Source organism: Cervus elaphus, chromosome 16 (assembly GCF_910594005.1).
Source record: "Cervus elaphus chromosome 16, mCerEla1.1, whole genome shotgun sequence".
In the NCBI taxonomy this organism is placed as follows: Eukaryota; Metazoa; Chordata; class Mammalia; order Artiodactyla; family Cervidae; genus Cervus; species Cervus elaphus.
This window is the reverse complement of record NC_057830.1, coordinates 31,496,782-31,524,391: the sequence shown is the minus strand read 5'-3', so window position 1 is coordinate 31,524,391 and position 27,610 is coordinate 31,496,782. Positions and strand designations below refer to the sequence as shown.

Sequence of the window (27,610 nt, the reverse complement as noted above, 5' to 3'; positions counted from 1 at the left end):
AAGCCCCGCTATACACAGAAGAAACTGGGATTAAGCGATGGTAGCGTGGAATTTTGGAGAAGGAAATGGCAGCCCACTCCAGTGTTCTTGCCTGGAGAATCCCAGGGACGAGGGAACCTGGTGGGCTGCCATCTATGGGGTCGCACAGAGTCGGACACGACTGAAGTGACTTAGCAGCAGCAGCGTGTAATTTTGGCTCATGTTTGACTAGGTGGGTGATCTAGGTCAAGGCATGTCCCGTCTCATCCCCTTTCTCCTACAGGTATGGTGAAAATTAAACGAAAAGCTCTTGGAAGAGTACAGGAGATACAGCAGCACTCCATAAACTGTGCTAATGGGTAATGGATACCAGAAGATGCCATAAATTGTGAAAATACTTTATATGGTACAATACCATTATACATTTGTCCAAACCCACAGAATGTGCTATGCCAAGAATGAATCTTAAACAATGGACTCTGGGTGATAATGATGTGCCCCTGTGGGTTCGTGGATTGTAACAAATGTCCCACTCTGGTACGGCGTGTGGACAGTGGTGGAGGTTGGGGCACTGCACCACACTTAAGGGAACTCTGCGTTCTGCTCAGTTTTACCTTGAACCTAAGCCTGCTCTAAAAAGTAAAGTTGGTTAATAAAAAAAGCCTTGCCATGCTCTCCTCCAGGGGATCTTCCTGGAGGGAAGCCCCAGGGATCAAAGCCCCATCTCTTCTGTCTTCTCCTGTATTTGCAAGCGGTTCTTTACCATTAGTGCCAACTGGGAAGCTTTCTTTTAGGTTGGTGCAAAAGTGTTTGCGGTTTTATATTATTGAAATCTGCCATTTGATATTGGGATACATTCTTAAATAAATGTGGTTATGTTATATACCATTTTAATGTGCATTTCTCACTTTATGTTTTTTGCTAATGACTTAACTACATGCTGATTTTAGACTATGAAAATGATGTTAGGCAAAAAGCAAATTTGAGCGACTTTCTTATTTGAGTTTAAAATGGGTCATAAAGCACCAGAGACAGCTCTCAACACCACCACCTTTTTGGCTCAGGAACTGCTAACAAACATACAGGGCAGTGGTGAGTCAAGAAGTTTTGCAAAGGAGACCAGAGCCTTGAAGATGAGGAATGCAGTGGCCAGCAATCAGAAGCTGACAATGACCAATTGAGAGCATTATCGAAGCTGATCCTCTTAAAATTACATGAAATGTTGCCCAAGAACTCAACATCAATCATTCTATGGTTGTTTTGCATTGAAACAAATTGGAAAGGTGAAAAAGCTCGGTAAGTGGGTGCCATAGGAGCTGACTGCAAATAAAAAAAAAAATCGTCGTTTTGAAGTGTCGTCCTCTCTTATTCGATGCAACTGTACTGAACCATTCCTGGATCAGATTGTGAGGTGCGATGAAAAGTGGATTTTATACAACCAGCGGTTGACTAGCTCAGTGGTTTGACCTAGAAGCTCCAAAGCAAACTTGCACCAAAAAAAGGGTCATGGTCAGTTTGGTGGTCTGCTGTCAGTCTAATCCACTACAGCTTTCTGAATCCTGGTGAAACCATTACATCTGAGAAGTATACTCAGCAAATGACGAGAGGCACTGAAAACTGCGACATCTACAGCCACTTGCAGTCAGCACTGGTCAACAGGAAAGCACCCAGTTCTTCCCCATGCCAATGTGTGTCACACAACCAGTACTTCAAAAGTTGAACAAATTGGGCTATGAAGTTTTGCCTCATCCACCACATTCACCTGACCTCTCAGCAACCAACTACTTCTTCAAGCATCTTGACAACTTTTTGCAGGGAAAACACTTACACAACCTGTAGGATGCAGAAAATGCTTTGCAAGAGTTCATCAAAGCCCAAAGGATGGATTTTTATGCTACAGGAGTAAACAAACTTATTTCTTGTTGGCAAAACTGCATTGATTTTAATGGTTTCTACTCTGATTAATAAAGATGTTTGAGCCTAGTTATAATAATTTAAAATTCAAGGTCCAACATCACAAGTACTTTTTCACCAACCTAATATTTAGTACACACTACTTAGTTTTTAGATACTATCACCAACTCAGTGGACATGAATTTGTGCAAACTCTGGGAGGCAGTGAAGGACAGGGGAGCCTGGTGTGCTGCAGTTCATGGGGTCAAAAAGTGAGACACGACTTGGCAACTGGACTAAACAACTCAGTTTTTAACTTGTTGGCTGTTTTGCATGTACATGCTCAATCACATAATCTGCTTGTCAGTGGATGAGGTATACCTCGTTATCTGAAGCTGGTACAGATCCCTGAAAGAAACTGACTTAGAAGAGTGTCTTCATGACTATGTAAAAACCGAGTGCTTATCTCAGAGCAGCAGCTGTTCTGTGGGGTCAAGATGAGGCATGTGTGGGAACTGCTGGAAGTGGTTGCAAGGTATAACCACGTCTAGATTTCCAGTAATAGGTTAAAACCTTACAACGGGGAAATGTTCAACACTGCACTTCAGGATTTCATTTCAGGGTTCTATACATTAAAGTGTCCTCTGGGTAAGACCACACTGGATCCTCACTATTGTGGAAGGGCAGCTATGATTTCCATTTTGCAGGCAAGGAAAATGAACTGCTTAGAGGTCAGGGGGATTTGCTACACTCTTCAGCTGGAAAAATGGCAGAGCCAGAACCTAATTAAGCCGAGAATTCCAGTCAGTGCAAAGCGTGCTAAATTCTTGACTGCAGCTATCCAAATAAGTCTTTCGAAGAAAAAATAAGTACTGAGCACATCTTTGTAGTTTTAGAGAGGTTTGTTAAATTCTGTTAGCTTTTTCAACGATTTTCTGCCTGTAACATGAACCCTACTGACTTACCTACACAGGATTTTTTCCACTAGGGTTATATATATATATATATATTTTTTTTTTTTTTTAAATAAATTGAAGTATCTCAGAACACTTTAATAGTACCTCTGACTCTGCATACTGCTATTACTGTAAACACTCAGCAAGAGATTTTAAAAAGTGTAGACTGGGAGTATGAAAATGTATTTCGATATTTTTGTTTGTTTTTGAGAGGAAGAGGAAGGGAGAACCCTGGTAGCGGGGCACTTTTCAAGCTTGTAAGAGATAGGCCAGCTGCATTTGCAAGATAGCCACGCCCTGGAATCTGGACTCAGCACGGAACAGATGTACCTGTCCCCTGGCTGGGGTGCTAAGAGCGGGCTGCGACCAGCACCCAAGCAGAGGGAGTGAAGAACCAAGGGCAGCACATTGTCCAGGTCTGCAGGCAAGCACTCGTCACTGCCCCACGGAGTCAGTGTGATGAGTTGAAAAACCGAACCCGAAGCTATCAAATTCACTGGACACAATCTACTCTAGGAATCAGAATAAAATGTAAGAAACTTTTTAACATTCTTAAAAGGATATATGAAAATATGGCATCCTGAGAAGGAAGATAATAAGAAAAAACTAAGACAGGAACAGGAAGGTGATGGGTGGTAGGTTAGGTAAGTTCAAGAAAATTAAAAGTACAGTAACAAAAAATTGATGTGAGAAATGAATGGCAGAATGACACTAAAAATCAAGCCAGTCATGTGGAGATCAAGCTTGACAAGTTTTCCCAACAGAAAGGGAAGAGATGACTGGGAGAGTCATTTGAGAAAAAACATATTTCTGAGAAATAAAATTATGAAAAAGATATATTCTAAAACAAACAAAACTTAGGTGGGAAGAGACACTGGATTTTTTGTTTCAGACAAAAGTTAATGTCAAACCTTTGTTTGATACAAAAGGTATAAGGAGAAATAAACACAGAAGCATCCACACAGAAAAATAAAACCTATAAGGGAACAAAAATAAGGTTGGCTGTAGTCTTCTGTGACTACAGCCAGAAGACAACAGAATGGTATCAAATCTTTTCAAAGAAAGTGAAGAGAATTTTATGTCCAGTTGACTTTGCAGAGCCTTGCAGCCAAAAAAAATAAATGGGCGTGCGTGTGTAGGCTCAGTGGCTTCAGTCGTGTCAGACTTTGTGACCCCATGGACCGTAGCCCACCAGGCTCCTCTGTCCATGGGATTCTCCAGGCAAGATTACTGGAGTGGGGTGCCATGCCCTCCTCCAGGGGATCTTCCTGACCCAGGGATCAAACCCGTGTCTCCTGCACTGCAGGCTGATTCTTTACCCACTGAGTCCTCTGGGAAGACCCCCAACCCAAATAAATAAAGTTAATTTTGATATGATTCTTCTTTAGGTGGAAAATGTCTTCAAGGAATTTGTTTAAAAGAAAAGCATACAGGTGTGCTACTTTCGAGCCCTCTTCTATCTGGGAACGCTTGCCCAGCAAGCACCCCCAGCAGCCCTCCCTAGCATTCCTGCCCTTAAGTCTGTGCGGCTCCTCTGCACACTCCCAGGGCTTGGCAGGCGTTGGCTGTCAGTGACCACCAGACAGACGAGCACGTGGAGATGCAGCGTGGGATAAAGGGGCGCAGAGCTGTACCGCCCTTAATCCTTCACCTGGTTTCCTCACAAAACCTAGGACTCTCATTGGAAAGTAAGGTGGATAAAATTACAGGTTGAAATCTTGATTTTATTTCAAAATGATAATCCGAGGCATGGTTCTGACCACTTCTGAAGGGCTCGTGAATTAGAGAAACAGTTCTGTGAAGGCTCCGGTCAGATCTAAATGATACCAATCAAACTTGTGATTGGCAGAGACAGCCTCTTTAATCATCAGGGATTTTAAAAGTCATCCACCCTGATTTCGGAGTATCATAAAAAGTAAAAATTACTTTTGTCATTTTTCCTTTGCAAATGTTTCTAGCAGCAAACAGGACTCTTGTTTTCCTTACTTCATTTTTACGATCATAGTAGTTATATGTCAATTTAAAATTAGAGAGGGAAAAAAACTAAAAGCCCTTCAGTGGCACTGCTCATCCGTAGGAGGCTCACATAATAGGTGGTAATTCATGTCCATGTTATCAATTCTACAAATATCAATAAAATAAGGTTTGTAAATCGTAAATACAGCAGTAGCAGTTCACACGTTTGACACGCTTTCACACAAGGATTCAGTTGACAACAATAAATATAATTTCCCCTCTTCAAAACAAACAAAAAGGATTTATAAAGGAAAAAAAGGATTCATTTACTTGGAGTTTATCAGCCCACTATTTTTAGTGTGCTTTGAAATAATTAAAAAGCTTGAAATTGTATTCAATGAATACTGGCCCATAGTTACATTTTTTTTTTTTTAAAACCTGTCTTAAATACATACATCATGGCTTTCTATTGAAATCCTTAAATCTATAGGGATCTGTAGTAGGTAAGACTGTATTAAACATTTTTTTCCTCATTAACAATTTCATTAAGTTAAAAAAAATCTGACATTTCCCTTAAATGTTAAGTTGAAGCCTGATCTATGCTGCTGTGTCCTGTAAAATGAACCTAATTTTCAAAGTGAATAGGAACGCCTGAGTGGCCATTTAGAATGCGGCATTTTCCTTCCCTCATGATTCCTGCTGGGTCCTCTTCGCTGAGGCTTTTCCCTGAGTCATATATTTACTGGAAAGGCTACCTAGAGGAGGGGAAAAAACAAAACCCAACATAAATGAAACAGGCCTCACTTCATCGTAAACGCTATACAACTACTTCTTACGGTTAGTATTTACAGAAACTTCATACTCGGCACTTGTTTTGAATCAAGTCATCTGGCTAGATATGAAAAGGTATAACAGAAGCCTCGTCATATTCTTTCTAAATGCAGATGAGCTGCTAGAGTGACGTCACGTTATGACATGCACGCTCACCTCATACTGGCACAGAGGCCAGGAGAACTTTTTAAAGCTCTGCTTTGCATCTGCAACCAAACAGAATAAACTCCAAAGAATTCTTTGGTCAGAAATAAATATCTCGTGTCATTACTCTGCAGACATGAAGCTGTGAGTGGTGACATGGTAGCCATAACTTATTGATTTAAAAGAAAAAAAAAAAAGGAAATTTATTGTATTTACAGCTGAAGGACAGAAACGAGGACTGCTAATTACATGCACACCACAGAACAGTTAATAGATTTTGTTCTGAAGTCAAAACAAGCAGTTCAATGAAACAAGGAAATTGACAAATTCTTAAGTGATCACTTACAAGAAAGTAGTATCTAGCAAAGGATATACACACATTGATTATACACATTTCAAACCAATGGTGGAAAGTATGGATTGTTCACTAACTGGTATTGTGTCAAACAAGTAATTTTGGAAGGAAAGGGATAGATAAGTTTCCTTCCTCACATCATACCTTTCCTCCTTACCTAATTTCAAATGAATTATAGAATTAAATATGAGAGAGTCAAAGTGTAAGAAGTAGTGAATATTTTGGAGTGGGGAAAGAGTTTCCTAAGTATACCGCATTATGCTTTACTTATTAAAAGGGCTTTCTATTCTTAGCACTAAAGAAATTACAAATTCATAGAAAAAAGACAAACACTAATAGACAGCTGGTGAAAGAAAAAGCAACATATGAAAGAGAAAAAAAAGTATGTAAGTAGATAAAAATTAATCAATATCAGTGGGTAATCAAAGAAATGCAAAGTAAAACAAGGTATCAATTCTTAACCACTAACTGCTGAAGGAAGAGCAGAAGGACAGCTAGGTGTGCAGAAATTTTGCTAACGGAATATTCATATAAACCACAGAAACCTTGTAAAGTATGCAAATAACACAAATGTCCAGAACTTGTGATATGCCTAATTATAAACACAATAACATATTAGGTATGCAGAGAAGGATAATTAATAACATGAAAAATGAAGGTTATAAATCCTCATGAATAGTATTTTCATTAAAACTAAAAATTAATAAAAAAACACATTTGAAAAACACCACTAATCAAATATGTATTGCCTCATTTTGGTTATCTGTAAAATGAAGACAATAATACCTATCCCCTTGGAGTTACTGTGAAGATTAAATAAATTAATATAGGTAAAACAACTGAACAGTACCTGGCACACAGAAAGTGCTCAATCAATGCTAACTATTATCATTACATTGATGTAAAAAGATGAGAAGATTTTATCTCCAAAACTGAAATAATAGTTAATGCTTTAAAATGGGACAAGTATAAATGGCTTTTACTTTCAATTTGTCTAAACTATACTTTCTAAAATGTCCAAAGTCAACTTATTAAGTATGCAAACAAACTTATGCCCCCTCAAAAGCAAACTTTCCAAAGCAAGATATCCTGAGAGTCAACTCACAGTGAAAAATCAGTGATATGGCAGGAAGAATCAAAGCACTCTATGAGTATAAATACTATATTCATACCACGGATTGTCTATTGGTCAAAAATTGTCTATTGGTCAATGTCTTTGACATTCTAAACTTCATGAAATACTGAGGAAAGGCTTTTCACTTAAGGGACAAAAATTTACATCAGTACCTCATATTCTACATACAACCAGATAGAATAAAGATCTAAATAAGAAAAATAAAGCTTTAAAGCTATTAGAAAAAAAATATAGATGGATATCTTTACAACTTCAGGTGAGGGAAAAATTTCTGAAAGACAACCCTAAAATCATGAATCACATATCCATGAAAACTAATCACAGAAAACCAATCATCTAATTATCTCAAAATTAAAAACTAAAGTGGTACAAGGCAAGATATACTGGAAGAAAACATTTAGAATGTATGTAATAATAAATACATGGTATTCACAGCCAGTAAGCACATAAAAAGGTGCTTAGCATCACCAGAGTAAAAAAAAAAAAATATCCATTAGAACACCACAGTATTTTTTCACTCATCATATTTGTATGAATAAACACTGTTGATGTAAGTGGTAACTGTTTCAGCCAATTAGGGGGTATGTGACAGTATTTAAGTTGAAAAGGCACATATGCACATATGAAAATGCTCAAATACTCAGATCCTATAGAATCTCTCAAATATGCTCAAGAAGACACACACAAGAGTGTTCACTACAACACTGCTTATAACAGCAAAACACCAGACATAATCTAAATGCTCATGTACTAGGTGATGTTTACATAAAATATTCTGTATTCATACGATGCAATACTGTAAAGAGACTAAATCCATATACAACATATATAAATTTCAAAATCATTGTTAGATATAAAAGGCAAGTTGTAAAACATTCATATTACACAGTGTGAGTCATTTAAATTTAAAAATTCACCAAGGATACGTATATTAAAGTATATACATGTTAAAGGATACATATTAAGAGTTTAAAAAAGAACGGGTACCTGAATTCTTATTAATAATAAATGACTGAAAAGAAAATATGAAAAAATAAGGCCAATTCTCTAGTAGATGAGTAGTTGTTATATTATTTAGATCTTTAAAAAATTTTTTGCCCAAATGTTAAGAAACAGTTCTAAGAATACTTTTAGTTTTATTACTTATCACTTAAACATGTAGTCCCCTGTATACACACATACATATATATATATATATATATGGGTGTGTGTGTATCTATGTATATAAAAATCTCAACATACCTGAAGAAGCTTCATGTAAAAAAATTCACACACAAAAAGATAAAACTATGGGACTTCCCTGCTTCAGTGGTTGGGACTCTGTGCTTCCACTGCAGGGTTTGATCCCCTGGTTGGGAACTAAGAACTTGCATGCTGCACGGTTCGGTCAAGAAAAAAAGATAAAACTACTATAAATAAAATATGAATTTTTATGTAATCTGGGGGAAGAACATGAAATTCTTAAAAATGTGTAAGCATGACTTGAAACTACCATACAGTTGGCTAGCTCAAACTACTAAAACAAATGTATCCATGGCAAAATAAATCATAAATGAGGTTGAAAATAATAAACTGGTGATGACGATGGATACTATAACATATTTGACAAAGCATGAATAAATTTCTAAGTAGAAAGAACTAAAGACAAAAATGAATACTCAAAAATACCAAGATGTAACATGAAGAAATACAAATGAAAATGTGGAAAATTGTTAGAATTCAATGGCAAGAACAGAACTTCAAGCAGACTGGCAAAAAAGACTATCCTAAATGAAGCAAGGGTATGGGAAAATTGTGACTGACTCTCTGAAACTGTCCACAATCACAATGTGGCATTATTGGTATCGCTGTCAAAATATGGTTACTTTTAAACCTATTATTCTCCTAAGTGGGAATTTATCCTGAGGAAATAACTAGACAAATATGCAAACTGACATTGCAGTGTTTTATATAGACAGTGGTCTTCAACCTTGGGTACATGGTATTAAGCTATTCCTGAATAGCTTAAGAGGACAAGTGAGTAGAGTTTTGAGAGAGTTGACCACAGTGCTTCAATTTTTATCTGAGTTCTTTTTGAGAATGTCTTTGTCGCCCAGGTTTTGGGGTGGTTCTCAGGAATCATACCACTTTCTCTTTACCCTTTCACAAGACAGAGAGAGACACGTGTGTTATAACCATTCACCTCTTAATGTGGCACATTACCCTAAGTGAAAAAGAAAAAGCCTTGGGAGGCAGAGAAGCACACAAAATGCTGGGATCTGTAGCAACATGTGAATACATCTAATAAAAACCCAAATTTTTAGCTTTCATAAAATTAACTGGTAGTTGATAACCATCAGAATAAGTTCTGATGATACGATTTATGTGATTTTTTGGTGATTTGATTAAAAAGGAATGAAAACAACTGAGTGGCACTGTTGTATCTTCCCTTCCCAGACTCCAAGACTTATTTCTATTCCTTGTAATTTGCTATTATAAAGACTAATGAGGTTTCACAATGTTTATGAAGTATAAAACAAAAGATTAGGAAGAGAAATGATTCACTGTTTCATTTGTACATTAAGTAGTACTACTCTGAAAATAAATGAATGCATGGGATAAAAGTCTCATCTAATTAAATGAAAGTCATTTTCAGTAAGTAAACATAGGAAGCAATTTTTAATCAAAATTTGTAACATTGGTTTTGGTCAATTATATTCTTCTAATAACTATAAACAATTTAGAAGACATTTTTACACTTTGAGATTTAACAAAAAGCTGAAAAATTCAATTTATATGAACACTTTTGCGGCCAGTCAATAAAATGCTTGAAATATATATGATAAAAATATATCATCTTAAGATAAAATTCCATGGAAGTGAAACAAAAGAATTCAAGGAGAAAAAAAAAGATGTAAAATTTCTGCAATAATATTTATATTTCATTTGATACATTTAAAAAGACTGATTTAAAAGTTTTGTTTTTAAAATGCCAATATTTTCCAAAAAACCTCCAGAAATTACATGTTTTGCAACTATGACAAAAAACTAAGATGTCAACTTAAACACATACAAGGAGATATATGGGTGGTTCAACATTTTGGGAGCGAGTATGCAAGCAAAAAAGTTTTGAAGACACTGATATAACAAATATTTGAAAAGCACTAGTTCCATTAATAAAGAATGGTTAAATACATAATGTATGTTCATATATTGGAATATCAAGAAGGGTATGAAAAACAATAATCTATATATTCACTGATAATAAGATCTTCCCATATGGTTTTCAAAAAGTGCTTCTATTATTTTAAATTTACTATCATAAAGACCACTGTGCTTTTGTTTTTTAATAAGTAAGCTTTAACATCCTGGTCAAGGAAAAAAGTATACATTATCATAAAGGAGAAAAGATATTCACCAATCTCTTATAGCATCTCCAATATTTAAGATTTCAAACCCTTGGATTAAAATGGAATAAACAAAGACACAGAGGTAGTTTCTTTTGAAAAGTAATTTTCTTTCCAAAAACAGTAGAGGATTAAGAAATAGACAAATGTTAGTTTCTTGAGATTCTCATACTGAACAGTTTGTGACTATGGTTCTTCAATCTCCACATACTCTTTTGTTAGAAACTTCTGTTATATATTTGTCCTAGAAGTCAGACAGTCAGAGCATAGTTGGAGACTTTCTGTTAACTACAGCAGTAAGAGTAGTATTAATTTATCAAGTGATGTGTGCCAGATACGGTGTTAGGGCTTTACATACATGAAACTAATCCTTACAGTTGCCCTGTGAGATATTAGCCCCAATTTATGGACAAGGAAACTGAGGCAGAGAGGCTCACTAACTGGACAGAGGTAATGGAGCTAGTAAATGACTGGGTTGGATGTCAAGCCAGAGTAAGTTTGACTTTAAAGCTCATGTTCTTGATCACTCTCCCACTTTTCTTTACTCTGTCAAAATGAGTCCACCTCTCATCAATGAAACTTACTGAACATCGAAGGCACTGTCAGCTGTGTGTATGTGAGGGAGGGAGGAATCGAGAGCAAGGAAACTCGTGGGATTTCCCATCTACTGCTGTCTCATTTGAGAGTCAAGAACTGTATGTAGCTTAGTGGAATGGAGGAAGTATCAGGAGAGGAAAGAGAACTTGGATGAGAACTCGGATGTGGGTGGCTGCTTTAACCTCAGCAGCACAAGACAGATGGTGCTATTGCCAATTTTATAAACGGGACACCCGGAGCTCAGAGGAGCTCACCTCTTTCTTCTAAGGTCAATTCAGCTATTGCCGAAGAGCAGGGGCTGTACACACTAGCAGGTTCTCCTTAGGAAACCACCCACGCATCACAGATAAAGTCTGTGAAAAGGAAGAGCTTTCTGGAAACTTAATCCTACTTAATGTTGAGACATTTCACATAACAACATACATAACTTGCGTAAATTTTTCATGGATAAATTTGACAGTATTAATAGTTGTCATTAACTTCAAGAGTTTATTAGAAAAGATAAGTTTTAACCACCTATAAATTTTTTTTTTCTGGTAGAAAGCAAACTTCATTTATTGCAATAACTTTTTTTTTCTGTAGTAAGCTTAAGTTTTATGGTTATTAAAAAGATTTATAAATATGTAAATCTTTCACTCAGAAGATAATTTACTGAAATCCTAACCTACTGTCAATTGGTATTGCCATTTCTAGGTATATGTCTAACATCTGTACTTTTCCCCCACTTAAAAATTTTACTTTCAAGATGCATAAAATCTTTAGCAGAAGCAATGCTGACAGATGTCCTGCAGGACACCAAATGCCATTGGCGCCCACCAGCAGAGGCTCTCACAGCATCAGGTACTGTTTTAAGTGCTTTTGCATAGATTTTGCAACCGTCCTACAAGGTAAGTATTATTACTATCCCATTTAACAGATGAGGAAACTGAAGCAATGTAGGATAAGATCACAAAGCTACAAATCACACCATGCAATCTGACGGCAAAGCTGGTATTCATAAACATCTTACCTTTGACAAAACAAATCTCAACTAAGCAAGGACCAGTATTTTCTTAAGTAAAGTGTTCTGGAAATGCCTATTCAAGGCTGAAGCTTGTAAAGGCAACAGTCTTTTCGCTTCTTTACATCTGGTAACTATGTGACCTTCAAACTGCCCCACACTCTCCCATCCACTCTCATTTGCTGAAGGAGTCTGTCTCCCATCCACTCTCATTTGCTGAAGGAGCTTCCAGAGCAGCTTGTCAATCTCCTCATCCATGTTTCATGGCCACTCCCACTATCAAATCCTCTCAGAACAGACCCCATTCTCATTTCGCTCCATTTCATTTTGAGGGTTTTCCCAGTAGAACTTTTCTTATTTTTAAGTCCATGCATTCCACTGAGAACAATTACAAAACCTTCCCAGGAAAGAGCTGCTCTTGCCTGTTCTTACAGAATCTCCTATGTCTTCACCTTTCATGGATACCATGATCCCCTTTTGGGTAAGGGTGGTAATTCTTTGAAGATTTCTGTTTCTCTTTGCGACATTCTACCTCAGTCTGATTGTAGAGAAACTTGATGCCATTTCAAATGGTTTTCCCAATCATTAAAAAAACACAACTGTAAAGTATTCACATATTATAAAAATAAAGGCCTATTTCTAAGTAGATCATTTTATATACTTGAGATAATTCATCTTGGTACTAATAGAAACAGAAGTACTTAAATAATTTAATAATTCAATTTATTTTCCTTGTTAACATTCGAAGTAGAGACAGCCAAATGCCCTTCACCTGGAGCTTCGTTAGCTTTCCCAGGGTGAGACCACTGCGCCCTGGCTTGTTACAGCCTGGGCTGGGACAGCAGGGAAGAGGTCTATCTGCTGCGGGGCTGGGGAGGCTGCCAAGGTTCTGGGAGTGCTCTCTCTCAGAAACTGACACCTGATGGGACAGACGGCTTGGCCTCTTCATTCTCTATAGCTAACACAGGCATAGCTCCAATCTACAAGCAAACACTGTTTGCACCTTAGCAATAACATACAACACGTAAAAGCTGACCACAAAATCGGCGGTTTGTTTTACAATATATATGAAACTGTCAGGTTTTATCAATGAAGCTTTAAAATGTCAAAAACTTAACTTTTCTCATCAACTATACAATCAAGTTAAAAAGAGTACACAAGCTCTATTTCTTAAACAATTTCCCTTCTTTAATCCTACTTTATTGAAAATTAGAGCAGAGAAGAGAAAGAGATATTAAACAAAACTAGTTAAGTGTCTAAAGGCCAGCTGTTTGCATCATGTATTATAGTTTCATCCCCTTAAAAAAAAAAAAAAAAGCTGAAAAAGTGATCCATTATATGTTAGTTACTTTGATTTTTCTTTTACCCCTCAAATTTCTCCCTTCTATTTCAGGATTAAAACACCAAGAAAGGCCTTCATAGCATCCTATTTTCCCCTCCCTTTTAGCATCTATCCTTGGGCCTGGGGGGACTGGGTAGGGATGGGGGCCCTGGCACAGAGCCATAGCTGAGGTCAGGTACCCTACAATTCTTTCAGCACTTCTCAGTACAACTCCCTACAAGCAGATTTTTTGGCCCCCTATTTCAAAGAAATGACTCTTTTCAAAGTCACAGTGAGGGACTTCTGTGTTGCCAAATAAAATGCTGCATTCTCAGTCCTCGTTGAACAGACCTATCAGAAGCAATTTGCACAAAGCCAACTGCCCCCTCTTTGAGGCACTTTCTCCACTAAAGCTCCATTAAAAGATCAAACTTGCTGCTTCTCCATCCCTACTGTTAAACATTTTTTTTCTGAGGGTGTGTGTCTGTCTCCTTGGTTTATTTTGCCTAAGCCTCTACATGCTTTTCTCTTTTCTATCTGCATGTATTTCCTAAGTGATTGCAGTCAGATCCAGGGCTTAACTACCATCAATTACATACTGATCATCCTCAAATTTTTATCTGCAGACTGGACTTCTGCTCTAAATGCCAGGCTCCTTCCTATATCTACTTGGCTATTCAACACCTCTACCACAGTATCTAGCAGGTCTCTTAAAACTTATACATTTAAAGCTGAACTCTACTTCTCCCCATAATCTGTTCTTCCTGATGGTTCCCCAGCACAGGAAATTCAAACTTCACTCTTCTAGCTGCTCAGAACAAAAAAATCAGTGTCATCTCTGAGTCTCAAAATCTCAGCATTTTCTGTCATGCCTTATCATCCAACTTCATCAATGATCATGTCAGTGCGACCTTTAAAGTCTCCAGAACATGAGGAGGCCTCACTTCCTCCATCCCTTCCATCCATGTCCAAGCTGTCCTCATCTCTTCCCTAACTATAGAAGGAGCCTCCTTGTTGGGTTTTCACCCTTGCCTCCTCAGCAGCCATAGTGAACCTTTTAAGGCAATTCAGATGACACCATTCCTTTGCCTCCAACAGCTGCCCATCTCACGTAGAGAAAAAAACCCATCCCTCCCACTGCTGAAGGGGTTGTGTGACCCACCGCCGTGTACCCTGACCTCACCCCCAGTCACCCTCTTCTCCCTCATCCGGCTTAGTGTCGCCACTCGGGACAAAACTGTTTTCAGCTCTGTTGTAAGAGTCTAAATCCAAGTTCTTCTCGACTTGCTTCTCCCTTTCACTTTGATTCTTTGCTGAAATATTACTTTATCAGAGGCTGCCTCCTTCCCAACATTCTCTTTTCCTTTTCCTTCTTTATATTTCTTAACATCTATCGTCGCATGAAATATGTCTGTCTCTTTTCTGACAAGAAGGCAGAGTAAATGAGAGAAGGGGCTTTTATCTTCAGTATTTAGGCCCACACACCGCACTTGGAGGGGGTGGGTGGGTGGGAGGTGTGGCTTAATATTTGTTGAAGGAACCAGTAAATGACATAGTTGAGAGAGAGTGTTCAGGCACACGATTACTTTCTTTCTTTGGTGGCAAATAATCTCCATGAGAAGAATATACTGCTGACAAGACAGTGGCAATTTCAAAGCAGAAACAAAAAGTGTAGAAGAGGAACAAATAATTAGAGACTATGGTTCCTATTCAAGGATGGTGTAAGAATCACCTAGAACATTAAAAAAAAAAAAACAGGCCTAAGCCTAACCCTCGAAGAATCTGATTTAGGAAAGGAAGCTAGGGGCAGGGCAAGTCTATTTTTAAAAGCTCCCCAAGTTATTCTGATGTCCAATCTCTGTTAAAACCACTTATTTAAAGGAAGTGCCTCAAAAGGCATGTGGTACGCTATGCAGTAAATAAAATAACACACATTTGTTTTTTTAAAAACCCACATACCTGACTGGGGACTCAAAAATATAGATGTTTTTTGTTTCTTTTGGTCTTCATGTAAAAGCACTGCCTAAAAAACGAAATAGACTGGTTTACAAAGTCGAAAGAACAGCATCCGAAACAGTCTGAAAACTGTAACCAAATCCAAGGAGAGCTGAAATTAGGCATGTGGGTGGCAGAACTTTGCAAGTTAATCGACAAGCAAGACACACCTGCAGGACCCCGAAAGGCACGCCCGGCAGCTGGCGCACAGCAAGCTCCCCGCACACGGCACCTCGGGCGGGCAGAGGAGCCGCAGGACCTGCCCGGGCCCTCCCGAGCACCTGGCCCAGAGCTGCTCGCACTCACGGAGTGTTTGCGGGAGAGGCAGAGATGGGAGGGTTTCCTGCTCGGGTCTGAGCTAGGTTTACCTGAACAAATGTGCCAGCTGGTCTCAAAGGGTTTTGTGAAGAAGGGGATCCAAATACACAATCTGATTTAGACAGACCTGAGAAAGAAATGAGCACTTTTTGTTCCTACTTTAAATTGAAAACAGTGGCCCTGTTTCAAATTTTCACAGAAAGATTTTCTGTTGAGGTGACAGAGCTCTACTCAAAATATTATGTGGACAAAATTCTAATGTATTAGAAGAAATGGGACGGAAGAACATAATCTTTAGACAGAAGCTGATTATTTTTAATTGCTATTGGAGGAAATTCACCATACTTTAGCCCCCACTCCTCTTTTACTTCAATTTAGTGTGTGTGTCAGTCACTCAGTCGTGTCTGACTGTTTGCGACCCTATAGACTGGAATTCTGTGTGTGTGTGTTAGTCACTCAGTCGTGTCTGACTCTTTGCGACCCTATGGAATTCTCCTGGTGTGTGTGTGTGTGTGTTAGTCACTCAGTCGTGTCTGACTCTTTGCAACCCTATGGACTGGAATTGTGTGTGTGTGTGTGTGTGTGTGTGTGGTAGTCACTCAGTCGTGTCTGACTCTTTGCGACCCTATGGACTGGAATTCTGTGTGTGGAATTGTGTGTGGTGTGTGTGTGTGTGTGTGTGTGTGTGTGGTAGTCACTCAGTCGTGTCTGACTCTTTGCAACCCTATGGACTGGAATTGTGTGTGTGTGTGTGTGGTAGTCACTCAGTCGTGTCTGACTCTTTGCGACCCTATGGACTGGAGTGTGTGTGTGTGTGTGTGTGTGGTAGTCACTCAGTCGTGTCTGACTCTTTGCGACCCTATGGACTGGAATTCTGTGTGTGTGGGTGTGGGTGGTAGTCACTCAGTCGTGTCTGAGTCTTTGCGACCCTATGGACTGTAGCCTGCCACGCTGTTCTGGAATTCTCCTGGCAAGAATACTGAAGTGAGATCCCTTCTCCAGGGAATCTTCTTGACCCAGGAAATGAACCAAGGTCTCCCGCATTGCAGGCAGAATCTTTATAGTCTGAGATACCAGGGAAGCCCCTCCTCTCTTTGTTTTACACTATGACTACTTGATTTAATACAAAAACATGGCAGTCTGGAGGAACCAAGATTCTAGTATTTTCTGTATGCTTGATAATACCTCATCCCTGTTCCAGGACAGCCCCTGTCCCTCTTGATTGGCTGCTACCCTCTAGATGGCCAGGATTATGGCTCTATGTTTTAAAAATTTTGGTAGGATCTTAGTTCTCTGACCAGTGATTGAACCCGGGCCCACGGCAGTAAAAGTGCCAAATTCAAACCACTTGACAGCCAGGGAATTCCCTACTTTCACTATTTTGAGAGCTTCACTTATTTTGTTTACTCCACTTACTACTGGCAACTTAAAACTTGCTACTAGCTAGAAAGAGAGATCCATCCAAGCTGGGGGAGTGCAGGGGCATCCCTGCACCACTTTGTTGTACCAAAGAAGAAGGCAATGCCCATGTACTTCCTGCTCTGAGTAAAAGCAGACAGTGAGCTGTTCTGAAGGGTAGCCTACAAAAGGAATTTTGATGAGACTGTATTACATCTTATGTATATATACTGTTTACAGTTTCCTCATCTGTAACTGAGGATATCAAAATAATACCACAGTTAACGGGGCTCTGGTGAAAATTAGATGAATTTACCCATGTAAAGTACTTAAATAGTGCCTGACCCACCGAAAGTGCTCAATGCCTGTTAGCTATTGCTTTTATTTTAATTTCTTTTAAACATTTTACCCTTATAATTATAAAACATCATTTTATTCTGCTATATGTCCCTTGTGAGGGCAATAAAAGTTTGAATTCCTTAGAAGTAGGACAAGCTGAAGCAGTATAAACATTTCATAAACATTTACATTCTATTTTAAAATTAATAATAAAACAATTTATGAACTTACTTTTCATATAAAGCTTATTTAAAAAAATAAGGATGGCTGATCTAAAACTTTCCTATCTTAAAAAAAGAGATACTATATTGCTGATATGGTATCATAAAGTGGAAGAGAGGTATCAGTGTTCCAGGAACGACAAGGACTAGAGTGAGTATTTTAAGGAAACTTTCAGTGCTGACGTTTTTTATGCTGTCCATAAACACTTAACAGTTGAGGACATGAACAGGGGCACTACTTTAATCAAAAACACTATTTCTCAGGTTTTCATTTTTATGATAAATTTCATCCACTTTCACAGGTTTGTTCTGAGAAAAAAAGTGAGAGTGTATAAACTGCCTTGTAAACGTAACTTACCCTCCCCGCTCCAAGGTACCCTTACTTTTAATAGTCTGTTAAAAATATGCCCCAAACGGATGCTTCACCCATTTCATAGAAAAAGCAAATTAAGATCCGACAAATCACAGGGGCAAGATCTATGGATGACATTCAACTATGGACAGAAACTACATTTTCCCTCATTGTAAGAATAAGCATGCTCACTGAAGAAAATGATGCAATGCAAAGGTAATTCTCTGCAGGCAGAGGCACCGCTAACGGTGTCACCCTTCTTCTACTCCGCTTTTTAGGCCTGTGAGCACATGTGTTTAAACAACAATAGAAGTGGCTCCTGCACACAAAGTGTGGTGTCCTGAGATCACTTCAGCTAAGCCTACCCACGGCTCTTCCATTTCAAAAGTGCACATACTGAGTTGGGAAAGCTCAAGTAAGTGGTAGCTTGTTTTCTGGTCAATTAGGTCAGCGCTAGTCCCTAACCTTTCCGGTACCAGGGACCATTTCATGGAAGACATTTTTTCCATGGACTGGGTGCTGGGGGCAGGGCGGTGGTAGTTCAGGAGGTGATGCAAGCCATGGGGAGTGATGGAGAGCAGCACATGAAGCTTCTCTTGCTCACCCACTGCTCACTTCCCACTGTGCAGCCCGGCTCCTAACAGGTCACAGACCAGGGCTGGTCCATGGCCTGGGGGGTGTTGGGGACCCCTTTCTTAACTTTTTAAGTACTGGGGATTACTAGGTCTTCAATTCATTGATAATCTTATCTGAAAAGTCAACCAAACTTATAAGAGTCAACCAGACTGATAAGCCTCTTAAAAAACCAGGAGTAAGTGTTTAAAAACACATAGAGAATTAGAAGTAAAGGTGGGGGAGGTGGGTTTACTTTCTGAAAAACAAAATCTTATCCAGTAAATAGATCTGTACATATAACTAAAATAGTTAAGAACTCTAAAAAAGAGATTTCCCTTGAGATGTGAGTGCAAACATCAAGGCATGATGGGCATCCATACCTGAAGAGCCTTTAAACTGAGGGCATTCCTTTTTAATGTGCCCTTCTCGTCCACAAATAAAACAACGTTTTTCTCTTAAGTCTTTGTCCTCTGGTCTCTTCCACTTCTCCACTGGTGGCCTGAGGATTTTCTCTCTCCCTGGCTCAGTGGCTGCCCTCGCTGGCTTGGCTTTCTGAGGTGTGCACTGCATGGGTTTATCTTCTTTTGTTGACACCTCTCTCTCTGTGTACTTGTTTTGAATTTCTTTATCTTCTTTGCTTTTTTTGTCTCTGTTCTCAGGGTATCTTTGGTTCAGGGTATCTTCCTGATCTCGCCGTCGCCTCACTCTGTAGAAGATATAATACTAGTAGGAAAAATCTGAACAGAAACCTAACAAACTATTAAGACCCCTCCAGGTTTAGGAGACAACTAGATACAGAAGGCATCAGAGGGAAAAATAAGAATTTAAGTCCATCTTCTCTGTTAACATATTTTTGACTGGGGGATTTCTGCAGAAACTATCATCTGTGGCATTAATATATCTCTGGTCAATAATGTGTTAAGAAACACCCTCAGAGCTTAAGGGTGTAGTTGTTCATTTTCACAATTATTCTAATGCTGTGAAACCAGTTTTTGCAATTAGTGGAACTTCTTAATTTAATACCTACTCTGGTACTGATGTAATAAAACTCAAATTACCTTTGGACTGATTTCTTAAAACTTTCTGGCCCACTAGCATTCTTTACTAGCACTGGAAACTTGAGATATAAAACTTTAGGTTCACAATGGAACAATGGTTACAAGGAGCTTTGTGCTCTTAAACTGTCAAAATTATTTCTTCCTTGCCCTATAGGATCAGTGGCTACTATCTGAATAAAAAATAAAGTAAGAAATAAGAGCCTTGAATTCCAGATGGTGATTTAAGTACCATGTTTTTAAATGAGAATATTATCGTCCACTTAAAAATACCACCACCACAAAACAAGAATATGTCCCAAGCAAGCAACCAAAAACATCTCCCTCTGCCCTCCTGAAAACATTATCAGAAGAAAGCATGATGACCAAATCAAGTAGGTCACCCCAACACACAATAATTATTAAGAATTAAAATGCATACAAGTGAAGGGTCCTATAGTGCAGTATAGTATTACTGAGTCTCAATTCCCACACAGTACACCCCAGTTATTGTACATCAAAAGTATAACTGAGATCCTTAAAAAAACCCCATTTTACTTTTCAATGACTGAAATGATTCTGGACTTCTCATTGCTGTAAAATGGAGGAATTTCAGTTTCCTCTTCTGCTCTTCCAGCCTTGTTGGAAAGCGTAATAACCAAATGGTCACGGGGTGATGAGGGACGTGCCCAAAGTTAGGAAAAGGGACGAGGCCTGGAAGACTGTCTCCTGTACACTCAAGTTAATCCTAGCCATCTGACTTAAAGGCAGGTTTTAAATCACTTCATTTTCCTTGTAAAAAATCTCCAAGTTATCTGAGAACTTCTGGGTTTAATATAAGTTTATTTCCTGGTACAAGAGAATCTCATTTGAAAACTGGTGCAGTAAGAAAATAAAAACAAAACCACCCTTTTGAATGTTCACTTACTTTCTCCTCATAGGACAGTCCTTCATGAAGTGTCCGATTTTCCCACAAATGCGGCAACATCTATCATTTGGGGCCAGCTGTCCTTCAGTTAGCACATCTGGATCAAAAAAGTACTCCTAGCAGAATATAAATACATAAAAACCTAAACTACTAATAACAGATCCAAACACAAAAACTAACCAGTATCAATCAGGGATCTTATATCTCAACATTGATAAATCATTATTTTTAATAATTATTATTTTATTGTTTAAATAAAAAAATCTAAAACCATTAAGAGGTGTAATTCAGGATAGGTTTACCTGAATTCATTTTGGTTCATTTCTTTTCACCGTGCAGAACACTTTAACCCTACCTTTTTCCCCAGCACAACTCTAAATAAGAGCATTACATATGCCTGTGAGTCAGCTTCCTAGGATCTGGGGAAAACTGAGGCCAGGTACAAAAACTTCATTTTCTCATAAAAACAAAAGGCTAAAACCTAAAAAGAAAGAAGCTATGTGTTGTTGCTTTGTTGTGGCTTCTGAAGGAAGTATCAGAGGAAAGGAAAGACAATGCCTGGATTCTAGCCTCCTTACCACTGACACGAAGCTGGGTGCCAGCAGAGGCGGCATCACCTGGGGGTTTGCACGACATGCAGTCTTGGGCCCCACCCCAGACCTCCTGCATTAGAATCTGCATTTTAACAAAATCCCCAGGTGATCTGTTAGAACAAGTTTCAGAAGCAGGGTGTAGAAGACTGCCACAGCAATATCTAGCAAAAACTAGATGCAGAGATGTAATCAAATGCTGAACATGCTTACACACCTGATAACTTAAAGTTCATTTAAAAAGCCTTAATTAGGAAAATTAATGCAGGAGAAAAACCCCTTTATTTTTAACACACAACACTCTAGTTCCTAGCCCTTTCCCCTTTTTTCTCACTAAAATGAATTTTTATAATGTAATTTTGTTTTGCTTTTATTGAGTGTGGTTCCATAAAAACCTGAGTATCAGGTTATATGAGGACAGATTTTTAGCACAGGGAGCACTGTGTCTCTCCTAGCTTCATTAAGGTATTTATTATTCTTTGCAAGCAGACTGGAAAATTTAGATTTTCCTAAATCTAGGAAAATCCACCCAAAGTTCACTTCTGGCTATCTCTCCCCATGCTGCTGACAAATGACTTCAAAATAGCTATGTTTATGAAAAGGCTTTAATTGTGGCTAGACTCACCAAACTTTGGAGTATTTAGGTTATTATTGAAGTAATGTATACAAATTAGGTGCTTAAAAGGCTTTTGGAACTAGTTTTTTGGTATTTCCAACAGACACTTACCATTTTTGAGGGGTAGTCCTTTGGAAATCCTTTGACTGGAATCCCAAATACTCTTCTCCCATTAATAAATGCTTTCATTATAAAATTTGTCACTTAGAAAAAAAGAGTAAAGTTTCAATTAAATGGATTAACAGGAAAAGAGAAGGCATTATTATTTATAAACAAAGCAAAACTTACTTTTCCTTGATAATCCGGCTCCAAGATTATGATTCAAATCAAACGGATCTAAGTAAAGAAAATTAATGAAAACAAAAAAAATATAAATAGGAAATACCACTATTTATACATTAAGTGAAGTCTATATAACAAAAAGAAAGTGTTACATACTTAAAAGTATTAAAATAAGTGCGTTTTTAATGAGCTTCAAGTCTATAATACAGCTAAGTACTATATATTTCTAAATATATGGAAAGTTTTTCCCAAGAAGTATCCATCAAAAATGAGGATACTGCTTTATATCTGAATTCTTAGAGTCCTTCATATTATGAGAAGGTGCTTTATTTTCGACAACAAAATACTATTTGGAAAAGACATATTAGTCTGATATCACCAAATCATACTAGTTTTAGAGGCATATAGAAGCCACAAATATATTTAAAACATTTTACCACTGAATGTTCCTGCTAATTAACAGCCTTACAAAAAATCATTTTGGAAAATAAATTTATTGGGACCTCCCTGTTGGTCCAGTGGTTATTAAGAATCTGCCTTCCAATGCAGGGGACTAAGATTAGATCCCTGGTTGGGGAAGTAAGATTCCACATGTTGCAGGGCAACTAAGCCTGTGTGCCACAACTATTGGGCCCACACGCTGCAACTACTGAAGCCCTGGCGCCTGTGCTCCGCAACAAGAGAAGCCACCACAATGAGAAGGCCTTGCGCTCTCTGCAACTCCGGAACTAGAAAAAGCCTGTGCATGGCAACAAGACCCATGCAGCCAAAAATAAATGAATAAATAAATCTTAAAAACAAAACAAACAAACAAAACCAAACCAAAAACAAGCAAAGGGCAAACAAAACAGAACCTTTTTCGAGGCTCATCTACTACTTAGGAAAATGGAGGAGGTATACGGTACACGTAAGTGGAGTAAAGAAGTAAAAAGAGGCACCCTTCTGGTTGTCTTGTTACGCTTCTCATGTACAGTAACTGGGGTATACCATTTGGGATTCGGACCCACTATGAGTTTACTGGAGAGAAGCGCCCTTCACTCAGTTTGACCTGCACTAACACTTGCTGTAAGGTTGCCTTTCTAGAAGGTTTGGTCACGCTGTCCCCTGGTGACTTCTGTGTGTGCTGTGTGGAAGTATTTCTGGTGCTTGCTTGCTGTAGCAGAGATACTACAGTATTAGTTACTGTACAAACACTGCAAACTACCACCACTGAAATTTCTCGATTCTAGAATAACTAGTCAGAAGTCTTCCTTCTAAGAGAGCCTACTACTAATGGCTCATTTATAAATAATGTAAAGTTAAAAGCAAAAGGTAATGAGACTTCAAAAATTCAAAAACAAATTAATAATTGGCAGACCATAAGAATCCACTGTAATAATGGAAAGGTTTAAGACAAAGTTCTGTTTTTAGCTATGGGATACTAAAAAGCTACAACCATATCCATAATCCATGGTCATCTGAATTTAATTTTGTGGTCATCATATTTTAATAATGTAAATTAGCAGAAGTAATGACAATAGCACAACCTAAAGTAACACGTTTTTCAGGTGATTATAGTTAAAAAAATTATAGAAGACTAAAATCAACAAAATATTTCTTAAGCATTTTCAATTGCATTTTTGAGCATTTAAACTCTATTTTGTCTTTAAAATTAAAATCTCACAAATTGATCATTTACAGGTGGAATCTAAAAAAGAAAACAAACAAATGAATATAACAAAACAGAACAGACTCACAGACATAGAGAACAAACTAGTGGTTTCCAGGAGGGAAAGGGAAGTGTGGAGGGGCGAGACGAGCTATGGGATTCAGAGACACAAACTACCATGTATAAAACAAATAAGCAACAAGAATATACTGTACAGCACAAGGGATACAGCCAATGTTTTATAATAACTTTAAATGGAATATAATCTATAAAACACTGAAACACTATTTTGTACACAGGAAACTAATATAACATTGTAAATCAACTATACAAATCAATACTGAGCAACCACTGAAAATAATCTGGTGTACAGACAGAATAGAGGATCACAGTAAAACCATTCAGTGTAAAAAGCAAGTCTCAGAATAATGACCACAAATATCTAAAAGAAAAAAGTGTATGTATATATATAAATTTATCTGGGTACATACAAATATATATAAAGTTAATACAAAAAATCTACAATTATAAAAATTAAAATCCCCCAAATTGGAAATAAATAATCAAATACAAACACAAATGGCCCATGAATCCTAGCATTCAGCATGGGCGAACTAAATGACAAATTTTTGAAGCTGGCTTATCTCTATAGCAACCTTATTCTCCAGAACTTGTTGAACAAAGATAAAGGACTTATTATGGTGAACAAAGATTTTTGGATTTGTAAGAAACCCCACATGAGGGCATCAGTCATTAAAAAAAAAGCAAACAGATCAGTCTGCCTGACATGGACAGTAACAGGGCAACTGCTAGGTGCATCCTGATCGGTGGCTCAGGGCGGCTTGGGAAGATCTCTGCAAGGACCAAGAATACCCTCATCAGTTCAATCTCTATATTCTATTCAGTTTTAAGTTCGATTTTATTAGTACCTTCAATAACAATGTATTTTGATGTCCACTGTTTCTTAAAAGTTGTAAGCAGACTTTTTCTCCTGATGCTAATTACATGTTCTTTAAAATCAAATTCCTCTGTGTAGAAACGAAGAAGTCCCAACCACAGCTGCCCAACAGATTCTGTATTTTTTCCATATTCTGGCCAATAGTTGGGCTAGAAATAGAAGGAACAAGAGATATCATGCTCTATAGTAAAGTGTTAATATCAATAGTCATTTGTATCTTAGGGAATAAATCTGGATTTATTTTAATTAACTAGAGTTTAAATATATAAAAACAATTATAAAACTTTTCTATTTTAAAGTATCATTTACATGAGTTTATTAATCTCTACCCTATGACCCAGAGACAGAAAGTGCTCTGGGTTTTAAATGTCAAACCTCAGAATGCATGTTTGTGGAAGAATCTAGAAATAAATTTTAGAGCCTTGGTGACACCTAGTTATTATACCTCTGTACCTCAAGAGTTTTTCTAAATTCTGTAGGAAATCACAGAGCAAATTATTTGTTCATTTGGAGTAAAGCTACTTAACCATTTTGAATTATTAGTCAGTAAAGAAATCCTGCATACAGTTCCTAGAAACTCACCTGGCTTAAAAAATATTTTCAACTTCAAAGGAATCATCTGTATATGCTATTTTTCTTTTTTACTATCGCAATATAAATATAACAACTGATAATATAATCATTGACCATCTACACTACAGCACAGTATAGCTAACTTTCAGTCAAGGATGTAAAAAATCTTTACTATTAAAATACGTACCAGTTCATCTATTTGATCAAAAAAATAAATATTCCAGCCATCAACAAATATTTCAGGTTTCTTTTCACCTTTGTATATCTGAAATTAATTTTTAAACTATTAGTATGGATTACAAACTTAGCGCATTGATACAAAAACTTGTAGGAAAATAGTAAAAATTTTAACTACAGAATCACAGAATTTTAGAGAAGGAATAGGGCTCAAAAATCATCCAGCTCTACAGATGACAAAAATCAATTTCCTTTACTAGTACCTCCTGAAGGACAGGAATAACTGGTGGATTCCTCTGCTGAAGAAAATATAGCACCATGAGCGTATATGCGTATGACGATAAGCTGCCTCTAGAAGCATCACCAATATCGCACATCTGGGGGTAAGGAAAAGGAGGAACAAAGGAAAGATCACTAATGTCTCCTGCTACACTTGCAGCTATTCTATTGTCACTAAAAGTAAGGTGCTTCTAGACAGCACTAATATAAAAATCACACTTTTCAAATGCTAAAATATGTCAACAAAACCAAATAAGACCAACCAAAAAAAAAAAAAATCAAAAAGTAAAACAAACCCCAACAAAGTTGTGGAACTATCAGCCACAAGCAGTATTAGATTATCATGTAAAATTAAGGTAACATTTAGTTTGTTCAGTAGAGCTTCTCAAATAGTTGCCTATGGTTCTTTAAAAATATAGGTGTATGTTTTCTTTTTTTTTTTTAATTGAAGTATAGTTGGCTTACAATATTAGTTTCACGTGTATAACACAGTAATGCAATTTATTTTTATAGATGTATACTCCATTTAAAGTTATTATAAAACAGGGAACTGTCTGGTGGTCCAGTGTTTAGGACTTTCTGCTCTCACTGTGGAGGGCCCAGGTTCTATTCTTAGTCAGTAAGCTAAAATCCCAGAAGCTCTGCGGCGTGGCCAAAGAAAAAAAAAGTTATTACAAAACAATGGCTACATCCTCTGCGCTGCACAACATACCCTTGTTGCTAATTTACTTCACATATAGTAGTTTGTGTCTCTTAATCCCATAACATCCCTGTCTTCCCCACTGGTAACCACTAGTTTGTTTTCTACATGACTGGGTTTGTTTCTTACTTTTTCAACAAGATTTAAAGATGTAAAGAAATTTCCTGCGGAAATCTCAGGAGGAAGCATACTTACCTTTGTAAATACTTTCATAGTATAGCACAAATATTTCACTCTGGGATCAATGGCTGAGTAAGCAGATAAGAGTCTTGTGTTATGAAGGGCCTATTAAAAGGGAAATTATATAACCTTAAAAAAAAGTTTTAAGGTGAAATATTCTGAATAGGTTTACAGTGTAATTCATTTTTAAGATGAAGACATTTAGACTGAAACTAATATTTTTCCCCTACAGAGAAGCTTTACTAACTTACTAGATGAGAATTATAAGAGACATCTAATCTCAGGCCACCTTAGTCTAAACATTCCTAGAAAATACGGGCTATAAAAATAATCAGTTCCCTTTAATTCAACCTAAGATCTGCATCCCTGCCTATTATTCATATTAAACATCCTTAGGGGCCGGAGAGGTTTCAGAGAGCCTTGAAAACAAACCAGGTCTGAGACCAAAGACACACACACATACACCAAAATGAAACAAAGTTCAAGCCAAAAAAACCCAAAACAAAAAAGCACTTGCCACTCTGACCTCATTTTTAATGAATACTAATGTTTACTCAATTCTGTTATATCCCCAGTCTCAGAACACTGCCAGACACTTAGTAAGCACTAGTAACTACTAAAAGAATGAACAGGATGAAATGAATGGCTTAATTTTACTTAAAGACTGAGTAAATTAAGAGATACTTCTTCCCCTTAATCTCCATAAAGAAAAAGTCTAGGGAAAAATCTTACCAATGTGTTATACAAACTGATGTCCACTTCCAGACCGCTTCTCAAATGGAAGAACTTCACAATTGGCACCTTTGCTGTTGTAATAGGCAAGATGTTTCTCAGTCCTAGGTTGGGAAACAAGA

The 27,610-nt window shown here is 37.5% G+C and overlaps 1 protein-coding gene across 7 annotated transcripts in view; it reads right to left on the bottom strand.

The window, feature by feature from the left end:
• Positions 1–4,531: 4,531 nt before the first annotated feature.
• TUT7 (terminal uridylyl transferase 7) overlaps positions 4,532–27,610 on the bottom strand; it is a 58,131-nt gene continuing 35,052 nt past the window's right edge. For 3 of the 7 annotated variants that reach the window (XM_043927291.1, XM_043927292.1, XM_043927293.1), the window contains exons 18-29: positions 27,489–27,592; positions 26,772–26,861; positions 25,861–25,974; positions 25,608–25,685; positions 24,819–24,996; positions 22,248–22,295; positions 22,071–22,162; positions 20,754–20,869; positions 19,172–19,497; positions 15,917–15,993; positions 15,513–15,576; positions 4,532–5,539 (exon numbers count right to left, since the gene is read on the bottom strand). In XM_043927291.1, the coding sequence (XP_043783226.1) occupies positions 5,472–5,539; positions 15,513–15,576; positions 15,917–15,993; positions 19,172–19,497; positions 20,754–20,869; positions 22,071–22,162; positions 22,248–22,295; positions 24,819–24,996; positions 25,608–25,685; positions 25,861–25,974; positions 26,772–26,861; positions 27,489–27,592 (1,355 nt within the window). In that variant the 3' untranslated portion in view covers positions 4,532–5,471. The remainder of the gene's footprint in view (positions 5,540–15,512; positions 15,577–15,916; positions 15,994–19,171; positions 19,498–20,753; positions 20,870–22,070; positions 22,163–22,247; positions 22,296–24,818; positions 24,997–25,607; positions 25,686–25,860; positions 25,975–26,771; positions 26,862–27,488; positions 27,593–27,610) is intronic. The other 4 variants (XM_043927297.1, XM_043927296.1, XM_043927294.1 and 1 more) reach the window with 3 other exon arrangements.